General features: G+C 37.9%; 1 protein-coding gene across 10 annotated transcripts in view; it reads left to right on the forward strand.

The window, feature by feature from the left end:
• kmt2ca (lysine (K)-specific methyltransferase 2Ca) overlaps window positions 1-15,238 on the forward strand; it is a 104,667-nt gene that overhangs the window by 29,815 nt on the left and 59,614 nt on the right. For all 10 annotated transcript variants that reach the window (XR_006247962.1, XM_043226737.1, XM_043226739.1 and 7 more), the window contains exons 4-7: window positions 1,827-1,977; window positions 4,326-4,541; window positions 11,990-12,141; window positions 12,219-12,328. Coding sequence is in view for 9 of the 10 variants with exons in the window: in XM_043226737.1 (XP_043082672.1) it covers window positions 1,827-1,977; window positions 4,326-4,541; window positions 11,990-12,141; window positions 12,219-12,328 (629 nt within the window). In the remaining variant the exon portion in view is untranslated. The remainder of the gene's footprint in view (window positions 1-1,826; window positions 1,978-4,325; window positions 4,542-11,989; window positions 12,142-12,218; window positions 12,329-15,238) is intronic.

Below are 15,238 nucleotides of genomic sequence, written 5' to 3' on the forward strand. Positions count from 1 at the left end.
AAGACGAGGGTGAATGATTTGTAAAACCACTGATGTATAATACATATAATCTTGTAAAATTTGAGATAACTACCGCCGCTCCAGTGTAAACAGTATGTGTGATGGCGAATCTCGAAAGTAAGAGTGAAACTAAAAAGCCATTGTGCTCTTAAAAGCAGTTTCAGTCCTAGGCATAATGGCAGCTTGCTGATGTCCACAAATGTATATACCTTGCCCAATGATATAAATCAGAAAGAATGTATGCTATTGCAAAATATAGATTTTTCCTCCCAGCTCATATTTATTTCCTTCAGGGGTTCCGTAGTATACATATTTTTTTTTTTTCCGGTCACAGTATTGGGAGGTGGCAGATTGCAGGGGGTTATTTGGAGGGGATTATGATGATGGCTCAACACTGTGATATCTATCAGCCATCGGCGATATCAGCATCGTCTGTCAGCCCAACCCCAACACGAGCTGACAACAACTGTCACCCAATGACTCTATCTGGTCCCCAAATAGAGAATCAGAATGGGAATGAAACAAATTAACGCATAAAATAGGAGTTGTTTATTTGAAAATGGACATCAGGAAAAAGTTTGTGCGATATGTTCTAAAACATTTCTTTTGGTCTCCTTTTACTGTTTAAGCCATATTACCTCAACCTATTCTTTGCTCTCTCATTGGCTGTAGCTTGTCACTGCATGTGACACCGCGTGATTTCAAATCGGCCAACCGTTCCAGATATTTGTAATGCTAGAAATCGGTTTGGTGTCGGCGAGGTATCAGTGACTCTTTGATGTGTTTGTTGAGTAGTTCTCACATAAAGATTGTCGAGTGCTGATCACCCTCTGATTTTCTACCTGATCAGAGCCCTTCCTGTCGGTAAGCTCTTTAACTTGCAAATTAGGCTTAAATCAGTCTTAAAATCCTGTAGTGTGAATTAGAATTTTTTTTTCCTGGAATGTATAATTTTTATTTGTGCATCTTTTAGTAGATGGTATTATCAGTTGTACAAAGAAGTATTGAACAAATGTAGGGAAGTTGATCAGAATTCAGACGGCACTTTAAAATGGTGTAGTGCATTATACAAGGGATAGGGAGCAGTTTTGGACACAGCTAGAGATGGTAATCATAAACAAACAGATGTTTTGTTTGTTGTTGTCATAGTAGCCCAGGCATGAGCTGTCAAGGCATATCCTTTTCAGGAAATGGTGTTGGGGTGTAGCAGCTTGTTTGCATTTAAAGAGAGACAAAGTATACAGTATTTTTTTTGCTTCCAGCCAAAAAGGGGCATTTTCAGCATGGCATAAATGATACAGTAAAATGATACAAATATTTCCGAGTATATAGTACATTTGTGTAACTGCAACATTCAAGTAAGAAAGAAATGGAATAAAATAAATGTAAAAAACAAAAACTGTGATAATAAAATATGCATTGATCTCATCAAATCAACAAAAAAATGTCAGACTAGAGCAGTGAGTGATTTTCTCTTTTACTTACACGATTTAATTCAAATGAATATCATATACATCAGTTTATTAGGCTGCTTGCAAAAATGCTGACAAGCATCTGATTTTCTTCCAAAAGTTTATGTTCACTTTTATATAGCTGACTGTGTTTATGTGAACATTGTGTTTATTTGGCAGTTTAGGCACAATATAATAATTTTAAAAAGCCATAGGACTGCAAGTGATAGAATGCACTGTCACACAATAACAAAAATCTCTTAATGATAAGTTAATGAACAGTGTATCTGTCCAGTGTAATCTAATTCAATCTTATATTGCACACCCCTAGTGTAAATTATATTAAAATTGCAAATGTTTTCTTTCAATTCGTAGATGTGGTGGAGCCAGAAACGGATGATGATTTTCCTGAGCCACTGGATCTCAGCCCCAGAGATGAGAGGCCTCTATCCCCGCTCTTCCAGCGCTCTGTGTCTGAAGACTCTGCTGGCTCCTCTGCCTCCACCACCAGAAAAGCCAAAACTAGGTTGGTATTAAACACACACACACACACACACACACACACACACACACACACACACACACACACACACACACACACTCTCTTTCTCTGCCTCTCTCAGCAGACTTAAAGTTGCCCCTATGTGTACATTTAAAGGTTGAGCAGCAACTTTTTAATGTCGCCATGAAGAGGGTGAGAGAGTTCATCCAAACAGAGTGTGCTGATAAACAATGTTTGGACAGGAGAAAGTGTACAAGGGAGGGTCAGTAGGGTGTTAGAAGTCAAAGTGGAAGTGCACATCAAGTCAAAGAATGTCTTTCTGCCAGAAAAACTGCCAGAAAACTGTTTTCATGTTCCACTCTCACTTAATATTAACACATTGTTCTGTTTAAATAAACACTCCTCATGCAATCAGAAAAAAAACTAAAGCAATAAAAAAAGCAGTTTAAAAATGCTAATTAGTTCACGTGTTTTTCAAAATTATATTTTAATTATATTTAAAAATTTTATTGTAATTTTAATTTTATACAAAATAATTATTTAATACAAAATAATTTGATTTTATTTTTTTTAATAGTCAAGCTCGGTAAACACTGCAGGTGTCACAAAGGTTCATGGAAAAACTGATTTGTGTATGCAAACTCTTTTTTTTGTTGTTTCTTTTGAAACAAAGTTCGAGCACCAAATCAGCATACTAAAATGATTTCTGAAAGATCATATGATACTGGAGGCTGTTGTAAATGCTGCTGAAAATTGCTTTGCAATTAAATGACAGCTTTGCCATCACAAAAATAAGAAAGGGCGCAAAAAATATGTTACCGTTTACACATTATTTCACATTACTCTTTTACTGTATTTTTGGTCATGGTGATAAGACCTGGCAACAGACTTTGTTCTTAATTAATTATTGTAATTGTAATTATTATTAAAATATCGTAACAATTCAGTTTAAAACAGACACATTGTTGAAAATTCCAATTACAGGACTTTGCAGAGTAGCAGAATCCTGTTGCAAACGCTGGCACACAGGCATGGCCACAGCTACTGTGCTTTTTTTGCACACTGAGTGAAAGCGAGGGAGTCGGGGGGGGAGGGGACCGCTGAAGCCCTGCTGCTGTCATTAGTAAAAGGAGGGGGCGAGAGAGCGCTCTCTTTTGGATTCCCAATTAGCACAGATTGTGCACTCGCTAATGTGCAGTACCATTTGCAAAATGTGCGAGAGGGGAGAGACCCCCCCCCTTCAGCCAGGACTGCATGTGATTCACATCTCCCACTGACAGCAGCTCTCATGGGCCGCACAACGAACAGCTAAAGAGTGTTTGAGAAAATAAATGAACTCTAATGAGAATGCGCTGACAGTTATGACATTTCACGAAGATTTCCCACAATCACAATGTTTATGAGCAAAATGTTGTCAGCAAATACAATTAAATACAAATACAAAAGCCTGATAACAAAAAGAAACCAAAAATCATGCATGTTTAGACTGGTTATCGTGTGTTTAACTACAACAATGTAGTTACATTTCAGTGCAGTTCAGTTACTAATTGTTTCTCAGGATGAATTCTGTACTAGAACATGCATGGCTCCACTGGGGGTACTTTTGCGTCAATATGGCAATTAAACTACTAGAAAAAGAGGCAGTTGGGTAATTCATTTATTTACAGTTTTTTTATTGAAAATTCTGGATAGGCTGGGTCCAACTCTGGCTTCGTTTCAGGTAAATTAACCAATGATTTATGAAATTTATTGAAATTTGCATTAATACAAATTGAATTGCAGTCTTGACTATCACATTAGGTCAAATCACAATGTAAATCACATGCTGCCCTAGCTTTTAGTCAGCATTTGAACAAAGATGGCACATAGATGTTGATTAGGAGCTCTTGTCATTTGGGGGACTGATTTGGGGTGTTATTTCACAGTCAGAACCATTCAGCGATGTTGTATGCTCTCCTGTTATTCTATTTAAATATGGTCTCCCAGACTGGGTCACTGGGGCATGGACTGTAAACCCCTGACCAGTCAGATTGTTGGACAAAAAGAACAGTGAGGATTGGATCGGTAACTGCTTAATGACTTGGGGCAAAACACTCTATCCAAGTACATGAATGCAACCGCTTCTGGATATGAAAGGTCAAATTCAGTTTTCTTTGCCATATAAAATGTGTCAACAGAAGTCATAACATCGCAAGTTGTATGTTGCATTTGTAATATTGCACCATATATTAAGCATGCAAATAAAACATGCACTTGACCAGCCATTTACACTTAGATTTGGGTGCTTATTAGTGTGTACTTGAGTTATGTCACTAATCAAATAGCTGAAAGTCTGAAAAGTAATTTCTCTTATCTCTTCTTGTGTCTCTCAGAGAAAAGCTCTGTGCCTTCTGCTACTGTGGAGAAAAGAGTCTCTTGGGTCAGGGTGAGTTGAAATTGTTTGGACCCACGCCTGGTTACGTCCCTCTGCACATCCAGAACCGCCGAGGCAGCTCTGAGAAGGACGACGATTACCATGATGATGACAATGATTTTGATGACAATGACAACAACCGCAGCCCAGGGCATCGCGGATGCGGCCTGAAAAAGTGAGTTGTTACCGCTGTCATCAGGTGAAGGTGCTTTGAATAGGTGTTTGGTTATCCAAAGATGTTTTTTAAAAAATAAATTAAAGAGGGTTGCAATAAAGATGCAAAGAATGCGCCATCATTGATTTCATTTCAACTGTTAAAAATGCAATTAGTAACATTCTTTTGCAAAGATTGTTATAGAGAGGGAAAAAAAGTATAATTCCAGTTTGTACATTTAGTGGCGTGCCGAATGAGAAAGTACAGGACGTGGTATTCATTGCGAAAATGGCTTAGTACAGTTCTCTTAAGCTGTAGATGTGTAATGAGGTTGTGTAGAGATGAGAATTGAGAAGGATTTGCCGGTTTTGTTTGCTGTAGGGACTAAAAGCTCCTTGTTTAAAAAAGCAGTGACCCCAGTGACCCTCGCAGAGCTGAAATAATGCAGAGTCTGAATGTCCAGTGTAATTACTTCTCATAATCTGACAAATTATTTTACTCTTAACACCATAAAGGGATAGTTCGCCCAAAAATAATTAAAAAATTGCCCCATAATTTACTCGCACTAAAGCCATCCTAGGAGTCTCCAAGCTGTCCTTTTTCAAATCAGTATAGTCTGAGTTATAATAAAATATCCTGGCTCTTCCAAGGTCGTGGTAAATAGCAATTCAGCATATGATGTAGGCTTAGCATGCAACATGGGCCTATACGTCTAGGATGGCTTGAGGGTAAGGAAATCATGCTTTCAATTTCCTTTTGGAGTGAACTGTCCCCACACTTGCTCACGCAAATAAGTGTTGCTTTAAACTGAAAGTTTTGAATTTTAATTATAATTAAAGCTTCATATTCACTTTACTCCGAAATCACAGATTCTGTGTCCAGGAAGTATGACCCAAATAAGAATTTTCATTGGATATTGTCACCTGAAACATGTCTGCCACTTTTTAATTTTTAACACTTTTTTTTTTTTTTTTATTGTCACACTTTTTTGTGATTGGTTTATAATATGTATATATATATATGTATATGTATATGTATATGTATGTATGTGCTTGCTTCCTAAACCTAATAGCTGGTTGGGCAACCCTTAGCAGCAACAAGTGCAATCAAGCATTTGCGATAACTAAGTCTGTAACAGCACTGTGGAGTAATTTTTTCCCATTCATCTTTGCATAATTATTGTAATTCATCCACATTGGAGGGTTTTTAAACATTAACCGCCTTTTTTAGGGTAATGCCAGAGCATCTCAATAGGATTCAGGTCAGGACTTTGACTAGACCACTCCAAAGTCTTCATTTTGTTTTTCTTCAGCCGTTCAGAGGTGGACTTGTTGATGTGTTTTTGATCATTGTCCTGCAGCAGAACCCAAGTTTTCTTCAGCTTGAGATCCTTCATGATTTTTTGGTAGACAGTAGAAGTCATGATTCCATTTGTCCCAGTAAGTCTTCCAGGTCCTGAAGCAGCAAAACAGCCCCAGATCATCACACTAACACCACAATATTTTACTGTTAGTATGATGTTCTTTTTCTGAATTTTTATGTTACTTTTATGCCAGGTGTAATGGGACACACACCTTCCAAAAAGTTACACTTTTTCCTAGTCAGTTTACAGAGTATTTTCCCAAAAGTCTTGGGGATCATCAAAATGTTTTCTGGCAATACAAAAAAGACGAGCTTTTATGTTCTTTTTGTTCAGCAGCAGGTTTCATCTTGGAACTTTGCCATGCAGGCCATTTTTGCCCAGTCTCTGTATTATGGTGGAGTTATGAAAAGTGACCTTAACAGAGGGAAGTAAAGCCTGCATTTGTTCGGATGTTGTTGTGGGGTCTTTTGTGACCTCTTGGATGAGTCGTTGCTGCACTCTTGGGGTAATTTTCGTCGGCCAACTACTCCTGGGATGGTTCACCACGGTTCCATGTTTTTGCCATTTGTGGATAATGGCTCTCACAGTGGTTCGCTGCAGTTCCAAAGCTTTAGAAATGGCTTTATAACCTTTATAACCTAGACTGATAGACCTCAGTCACACGGGGCCATGTGGGTTTTGATTTTGCAGTCCCTTTATAGCAAAAACCTTCATTTAAAAACTGTATGTTGTGTTGTATCTTTGATTAATATTTAAATTAGTTTGATGATCTAAATCATTAAATTGAGACAAACATGCAAAAAAAGGGGGACTCTTTTTCTTTTTTCTTTTTTTAACTACTGTATATAGTTTTCAAATTGTTAATAATAGGGATGGGTCACCGAAGAATGAAAATGTGATGTTTATCCGCTTACCCCCAGATTTTTAACTCTAACCGTTGAAGTTTGTCAATTATAAAATGGAAATCAATGGCAACCAAACATTCCACACCTCTCAGTCTTTGACTCTCAGAGCTTTTGAACATTTAGTACCGGTTCTCTTTAAAATACAAAACTTGTTTAATCCCACAAAGGCATTCTGTAGTCAGTTGCACATAAATTTAATTTAATTTCAGTTACTTGCATGTGTTTTATTAACACAATCCATTGGATTACAATTCATAAAATGATAATTGTAACTGTACCATCTGCTGTGAGAAAAGGTTATAAACAATCAGCCATCTGTAGCATCTTAACGTGGGAGATAGCCTCTGGCCAGGACGACTTATTTATATGTAATGATGTGGCGGCAAATTTCCTGTGAAAACCTACAGTACCACTCAATTAAAAAACATTACTCTCGTGAATCAGGCTTAAAGTAAGGAAGAAGTTTTGAACACTGGCTGGTTATGTGCTTGCTGAAAAATTTATTTTTAACTAAACAAAGTTACGGACTGCAGCTTTAATAAATAAACTTGTTGAAGTAAAGCATGAAACTCATTTTTATTCACCCTGCATTATTAATGTTGTAGATTATCAAAGCTCTTTACCATACAATGAAAGTGATTTTTCCCCCAAAATTAATTCAAATCCTTAATATAGGACACAAGTCATAAACTATATTTTTTCTGATTCATTTAAATAGTTTTATTTTTGTACCTCGACTGCACTTAGTATACATTCACTTTCACTGTATGGAGAGAAAGAACAGCCTAAGAAAAGCAAGTAATGGGTTTAAAATAGCATTTAAATTACAGATTTTTTTTGTTTAATATTCCTTTAAATTAGTACAAAAAAATCAGGCTTGGAAAAAAATGTATTAAAGGCTCAAGCTTTGCTGGATGGAATCTGATTACTTAAGTTTTGGGTCACACAGAACTTGTGTTCTCTTCCATTGTGCCTTCTAATGGAGAGGAATGGAGTGCTTTGACCCAAATACGCTGGGAGTTGCTAATGAATCCAACACCACAATTCAATTTGGGTCAATTCATTTGGTGCCAGAATTGCCTGATGATTAGTTACTAGATGGAGGGTTAAAGGAGAAATCTATAAGGGAAAACTCCACTGACAGTCTTTCACTGAGCTCCACGTGACCTGTTGTTGTCAAAAGTTCCTGTCCACAGCCACCCTCGGGCTCATTGGATGAGTGCCTAATTTGCTCAGCTCTTCTTAACCAATCAGACTGGTCCCCGAGGAATAGTGACGTAATGTTCTCTGTACAGTCTCTGGCAGCCTGCCAAGAGGCAGTGGATTGTTGTGTTGGAGGCATCTGATTGGTCGGTCTTGGCTGGAACTGTGCCAGTTATTGACAGGGGGGTGAAAACAATAACAGCTCAAAAGAGCAATTGAGGAACATTGCATATAATTTAAGGTGGAGACTGTTAAGGTGGAGCATACATTGTGTGAATTTTTGTAACGTGAGGTATTGGAGACATTAAAAGAACATAAAAAACTTGGCAACTTTATTTTTCAAAATGCAATTTATGCTGAGTTCACACAGCTTGTGTGAAGTCGTAGGTTCATGCTTGTTTTTACACTGCACCACTGGGGTTGGATTTTGATACTGCTGTGTTCACTCTGCACAATTCATCGGAGACAGTAGGTTACACAATGCATGACTTTACAATACAATAGGAAGAATTGCAAACAACTCTGTCTCGTCTGCTAAAAACTGTTTGAAAAATCTCGTACCAGTACTTCTTGCTGCCCTATATGTTGCTCTTTCATTGGCTGTAGGTCATCGCCGATGTATTTTTGAGTTAGAACTCATTTCACACAGCAGGATTTTAAATTACCAACAGGTCCAGATATTTTGCATGCCAAGTTTGTCAGCGATTTCACAAAACCTATCAGTGAGTGAAAATAAAGGGTAAAATCATGCAGCGTTAACTCTGTATTAGTGGAATTCCACGTAATAGAAACTTAATGGAATGTCTGAAGTGGGCTGTTAAAATAAAGTGTAACCGGAAATTTAAGCTCTGTTCAAAAACTTTGTTGCTTTGTATACCGCTTACTAACTGTTCAGTCTGCTTTTTAACCACCAAGAAACCTAATGAGTGATTTGCAGCACTTCATGTGGACTTGCACTGGAGACCAGACTCCCGAATTATTTGATGATTTTTTTTTTTTTTTTTTCTTTTTTTTCTTGTCTTAATGCATTCTGTGGTAGTCTGCTCTGCAGAGGATACATGTGATTCTGCCTCTTTCATTGAAGAATATGTTTTGTTATGACTGTGAAAGAGACATTCATTTTTTTTCAAGTGTCGCTGTTCTTTAACATACTCAATTGCCATTCTATGTATTGTCTCCATAGACAGCTGAATTGTAAAGGCTATTACACACTGCCCCAACAATAATAGTACACCAGTTCAAACTTTAGAGAAACTAAATCAAGCACCAACCAGTGCAAACAAGACTATGTTTATATTTATGCGTTTTGGAGACACTTTTATATAAAGTGAATTGCAATAGAAGAACAAAAGCAATTTGTCACAGAGCAAATAATAAACCTCTAATATACAATGGCACGTTTATTTGATAACTAGGTTGGTTTAAGGGTGTGGGGTGGTTAAGAGGTTGCGGAAGAAATGTTTCTTCAGCTAGTTCTTGGAAGATGTAATGTCTTGACCATTTGGATGGAGGTTGGCAGCTCTTTCCACTATAAAGGAGCAGAGAGGGTGTTTTGAGAGTGACTTTGTCTCTTGTTGTGAAGGAACAACTATGTGTTGCTCATTTGTTGGCAGGAGGGAGCATACATTTGTAGGAGTCATTTGAGGTAGAGAGATGTTGTTCTAGTGTTTGAGTGTCAAAATTTGATTTTGGCCACAACTGGAAGACAATATAGTGAGATCAGAAACGGCCTGATGTGAGCTAGAGCTGTGTTTCATCTGTACAGCAGCAGTGGAAGCCATGCACCTATATGATTGCTTTCAATGAGGTTGTGTAAATGGAGGAAGGAGAGAAGCGAGCAATGAACCTCATGTAACCCCAGATATTAGCTTATGTGACTCAGACACTCCTCCTCTTTGTGAAACCTAGAAAGATCTGCCTGTGAGATAGGATACCGAAACCACCGAAGTACTGTATCTGGTGATGCCTAAGGCAGAGAGCTGAGCAAACACTTTTTTGACAAAAACATAAGAGAATGTTAATAGTAATAAATAAAAATAGAATTTGTGCTTTTTGCTCCAATTGGCACAGGACACAGAATTCTGGCAATGTAGAGATTACAACAGGTGAATGTGCAATGCACAAAGTGAATGACGAGACAGCGCAAGTCAAGTAGGTGGTACTGCGCATGTGCCGCATCTGCGGTTGAGTATACTTTAAAAGCTGTGTGGACGTGGCTGTGCACAAGACTGAACAGAACTCGGAAAGTGACACATACCCGGACCTCACTTGAGCAATAGCAGATTTCCAGTGAAGAGACAAGGGATTAAGATTTATGATTGATTGGTGGACTAATAGTATTTGTTATTGTGTAAGTGTGACCAATAAAACGTGAATGCAGCATGATTTTAAATTCAGAGTGATATGCGGATATGAATCGCCGTCATTTAGAAATGAGATCAGCCCTAGTCAGCACGGGTAGTGTTGGTGAGATCGGCCGTAATGGGTGGGAGTGGATCAGTGGATCCTGTCTAAGTGACAGGATGTTGGACGGCTGGCACAGAAAACTTTGGAGACCTCATTCAACGTGAGGGGAGAGAAGGAAGAGAAGAGTGGAATGTGTGTAGGTTGGCTGTGGATAAGTGGTGCAGAGAACTGGCTGCTGAAGGTTACTTTATCAGTGAAAAAGCTGACAAAGTCATCAGAGAAGAGGTGGGAGGCGGTGGAGGGGGACAGAGTAGAGGGATAACTGGGCGAACGTGTCTGCTGACGTTTGTCTGTGTCTGATGTTACAATGTGAAGTTACTTCAAAGCTGTATCCTAATTCAAACTTAATTTAAGACTGGTCTACATAGACACTGATTTTATTTACTTTTACCACCTACTTCTACGTTCCTTGTATTAATCATGCAGGCAGTTTTATCACATTGCACATTTTTATCAATACATTTTAGTAGTTAATAAAATATTTTTCTCAGCGTTTCTCTCTGACTGTCTTGCATTTGCTCTTTGATATTTGGAAAGGTCTGTACCTAGCATTTTAGGAATCTCAGTATTAAAATATACCTATTTTTGAGATATACCTAACTATTAACGCATTCCTTTATTATGAAACGTTGAAAAATACAAGTCAACAATATGAACCAAAGATGTGAGCAAAACTTATGTGACTGATTAATCACCAGTTTTCAAATGGAGCGGCAGTTAATACACAGAGCCGTAAATTACTGACAAGCTCTGCAATATCGTGCTCAGTTTCCCATTTTTGGGTTGGCTTGTCCGTGATCTACAGCTCTGGTGATGGGGATTTTTCGCTAATCAAAGATCTGGCTTTACTGACAAGATGCGCATGGACATATATATAATATCACCCAGCCATATTGAAATTGTTTGGGGGGAAAAAAACGTGGAGTTCCTTACGATACAATAATGTCCCTAATGTTACTCCTCATCTGATGCAAGTCTTTTTAAAGAGGAAGTAGCACACCAAACAGTATATTTATATTTATGCAGATGTTCTGGACAGAATAGGGATCGCATACAGTAGTCTTTCATCCTGTCCCCGCTGCAACCCACTTCTGGCTGGCCCTCTTCAAACCGGCTTCCTTTTTAAATGTTAATTCCTTTTTTTCCGCTTCTCTGAGTCTCTGTAGCTCACTCTCTCAGCGCCACATCCAAGCAGCCAGTCATTCCAGCCCCCCACCCCCTTTCCGGCTCTCTTTCGTCCTCTCTCTTTCTCTGTCTCTTTCATACTTTGCTTCTAAACAGCCAGTCCTTGTGTAGCAGCCAAGTATGATAACCCCATACCTCGCCTTTGCAGACAGGGCTTCATGGATGTTGTAGTTGCACCGTAGGCCTTCCTAAAACATGATCGGGATGCTGACATCTAGAAATAAACTGCCAAGTGTTTATCTCACAGAGGAGTGGGATACACAGCTGTCACCTTAAAATATTATTTTGTGACTCCTTCAGTGTCTTTGCCGATTAAACCTAATGTGTTCGTTTGCTTCTTTCCTCAGGGTCAGCTCTCCAGACAGCGGCCTGCACTCAACCTCTGCTCCTGGTAGTACGGACCCCGCTGCTGAGGAGCCCGGCCGGAAGTTCTGGGATGAACTGGGCCAAATTGGCCTTCCTGATGACATTAACGTTGCGTCTTTATTTGATCCCACTGGTAGGTAAACCTACTCAAGCATCAGTGTTTGTGTCTTTCAGTGTCTGACGATGTTTATTATTCTGTTGCATCTGCAGGCCAGTGTTGTGCTCACCTGCGCTGTGCCGCCTGGTCAGAGGGTGTATGCCGTGGGGAGGGACAGTCGCTGCTGTATGTGGACAAAGCAATTGACTCAGGGAGCACAGAGGTGAGTGACACCCACACCAGTGCATTTAAATGTCTCGTTGGTGAAGTTGTTTGCTTTCAACTTAGAAATGGTTGTTCTGTCAACTTGTACCAATTTCAGCCAGCATCCAGTCTGGTCCTATTCCATGCGTGTCCACCAATGAATAGGTAGTTCTGTTTTGCAAACCCATTGGTCTCCATCCAGTTACACTGAATTCAGAGGACTGGGATAATTTCATCACCAAATGCCCTTAAAAAGCAACTCTAAAATGCAAAATTAGAGCTTTTCCTTTGTGGAAAATAGACATGTATTTTTTTTTAAGTTTTAAAGATGACATTTATCAGTTATCATTTGTAATTTTTTAATCTATTACTGTTTAAAGATTAACTTTAGTTAGCAGTAACGACTCATTGTTTTACTTGATTTATTTGAGTGTTACATGTTAGGCCTGTACAATTTGACGAAAATACATTCTGAATATGCTCAATGTTCATGTGTTTGTTTTTAGGGCTGCAACAATTCGGCCCTTCAGTAGAGTAATTTTACATCAGAATTGGTGTAAAATATAAGTAATAATAATCACATAAATAAGCAAAAAAATACAAATATTGTTGGCATTTCCAGTTGCTCATAATGAGCAGTCTTGTACATGCAGAAATTTTGTTTTTTTGTTTAATCGTATTTACTTGCTTTACATTTCAAGTAAATAAAGAATACAGTGTACTGTTTGATTATTGGCGAGATATATAGTAACATAGTCAGTTACGTCATTGTTCCTCTGTGTGGTCTTGTGTGCTGAATTGGCAGAGCTTCACTTAGCCCTAAATCAAGTATCATTTTAGTGGCAAATGGCTATTAATGTGGTTGAGTGGGCCCATGTTTGTGCCAATTTGTATTTTTGAATGTAGTTGCAAACTTGAGCTATAACTTTCCCTGAGAGTAATTTCTGTAGAGGAATGACAAATGCACTCACTGTTGATTAAGTATTCAGAGTTAATCATGAATGGGGTTATTATTGGCAGTGGAAGAGGCTGGAGAGGTTGTGTCGGTCCCCCGGTCTTTAAAATATTTTCTAATTAGGAGCGGAGCAGTTCAGAACTGCCACAGCCGTCTCTCTTGTGCAACTCCACTAATTAACACAATGCAATGTGGCAGACGCAAGGGCACATTGAACCCGGGCAGGGAAAGCACATTAGGAGTAATTAATTTTTATATTCGCTTCACCTGGGATCTGATTCTTGAGGAAAAAACGCATAGCATGTGTGTCTGTTCTATGTAAAATACAGTTAGGATCCCTCAAAACTCCAACCATCCAAAAAGAAACTCTCAGTGTATAGTTGTCCGTGTTTTTTTTGTTTAATTCTGTGATGTTTCAGTGGACTATACTTTTGTTTTGACGTTTCTGAAATAAAGCCCATGTCCTGCATGCTTTTCTGAAGAAAAAAACAAAAAGAGAAACTGATAATGAGTCATTTGAGACAGTTGATGAACGATGAATTGGCTTTGTATCACACTAGGTTTTCCCCCATATGCGAGACCATTAGAGTGGTTGCTCTGCAGCTTTGCCCATTTAGCAGCTTTATCGCCTGCATGTAGCTGTTGTTTAGTAATCCACTGGACTTTGGCTGATTGTTTTGTTACTGTTTGCCAGACATAGAACATTTTATTACTGGGGTGACAGAGGTCTTTCAGGCTGGACCTAGGTTTCTTAACACCAACCCTAGTTGATTTGCTCTGTTTAGTAGCTCACATACAGGCAGTATACTATAATCACCTAGGCTCTAAATTAGTTGGAATATATGACAGGTGAATGGTCGAGTTTTTACAAATGTACTCAACACTACAGGTTATCTAGAAATTAAGAAAATAGAATGAGATGATTTACGAATTTGTCGAAAAGGCTCCAAATGATGTGACTTTGTTAGTGTCACAGTGTTTAAGTAATGTTAAAGATCATTTCAACGTCGCAAATATAAAAGCTCTCCAACAAAACGCATGATATTTAATGTTCTAATTCTTTATAAAAAGTAATGGGACACAAATTGTACCTCATTTGAGAAAATATCAGCTGCCAAAGGGCATTGGCAAGATGGCTGCTGAGTGAACTGACTTGCTCCTGTAAGGATTTTGCTGTGATGTAGGTTTGTCCTGGCAGCGAGACCCGCTGAGTTGTGAAATAGTAAATGTCAGAGGGCTGAGGATGACTTGAACTACACGCAGTCCCTTCTACGAGATCATCTTCCACTGACTTTATTTGCACTATTGGTGCATCATTTAGTTGGCTTAAAACTAGTGCTAGGCAATGATTAATTGTAATTAATCACATCCAAAATATTTTTAAAAAATTTTTTAATGTTTGTGTGTGCTGTGTATATTTATAATGTATATAATGTATATAGTACATGCAAATATAGTATATATTTTGAAAACATTTAAGTGTATTTGCAAGTATATTTTTATTTCTATACTATATGTACATATTAGTGCTGTCAAACAATTAATCGTGATTAATCGCATCCGAAATAAGTTTTTGTTTACATAATATATGGATGTGCACTGTGTAGATTTTTGTGTGCATATAAAAGCACACACATACAGCTAATATTTGAAAATTTAAATGTATATATTTGTATTCAAATGATTTACATTATATATAAATATATTTAAAATATAAACATTACATAGTTTTCTTAAATATGTGCTTGCAAGTGTTTGTATTTCTATAAATATACAAGGTAAACACATATATTGTGTGAACAAAAGTAATCGTTTGACAGCACTAATATATATTTAATATGAAACATTTTTTTTTTAAACGTGTGCGTGTGTGTTTATATATACATGTACTCAAAAACATTTATTTTGCATGTGATTAATTATTGCCCCACACTACTGTTGACTTGTTTTCATTTATAATAAAATGTGAAATTT

This window comes from Puntigrus tetrazona, chromosome 24 (assembly GCF_018831695.1).
Source record: "Puntigrus tetrazona isolate hp1 chromosome 24, ASM1883169v1, whole genome shotgun sequence".
NCBI classification, from domain to species: Eukaryota; Metazoa; Chordata; class Actinopteri; order Cypriniformes; family Cyprinidae; genus Puntigrus; species Puntigrus tetrazona.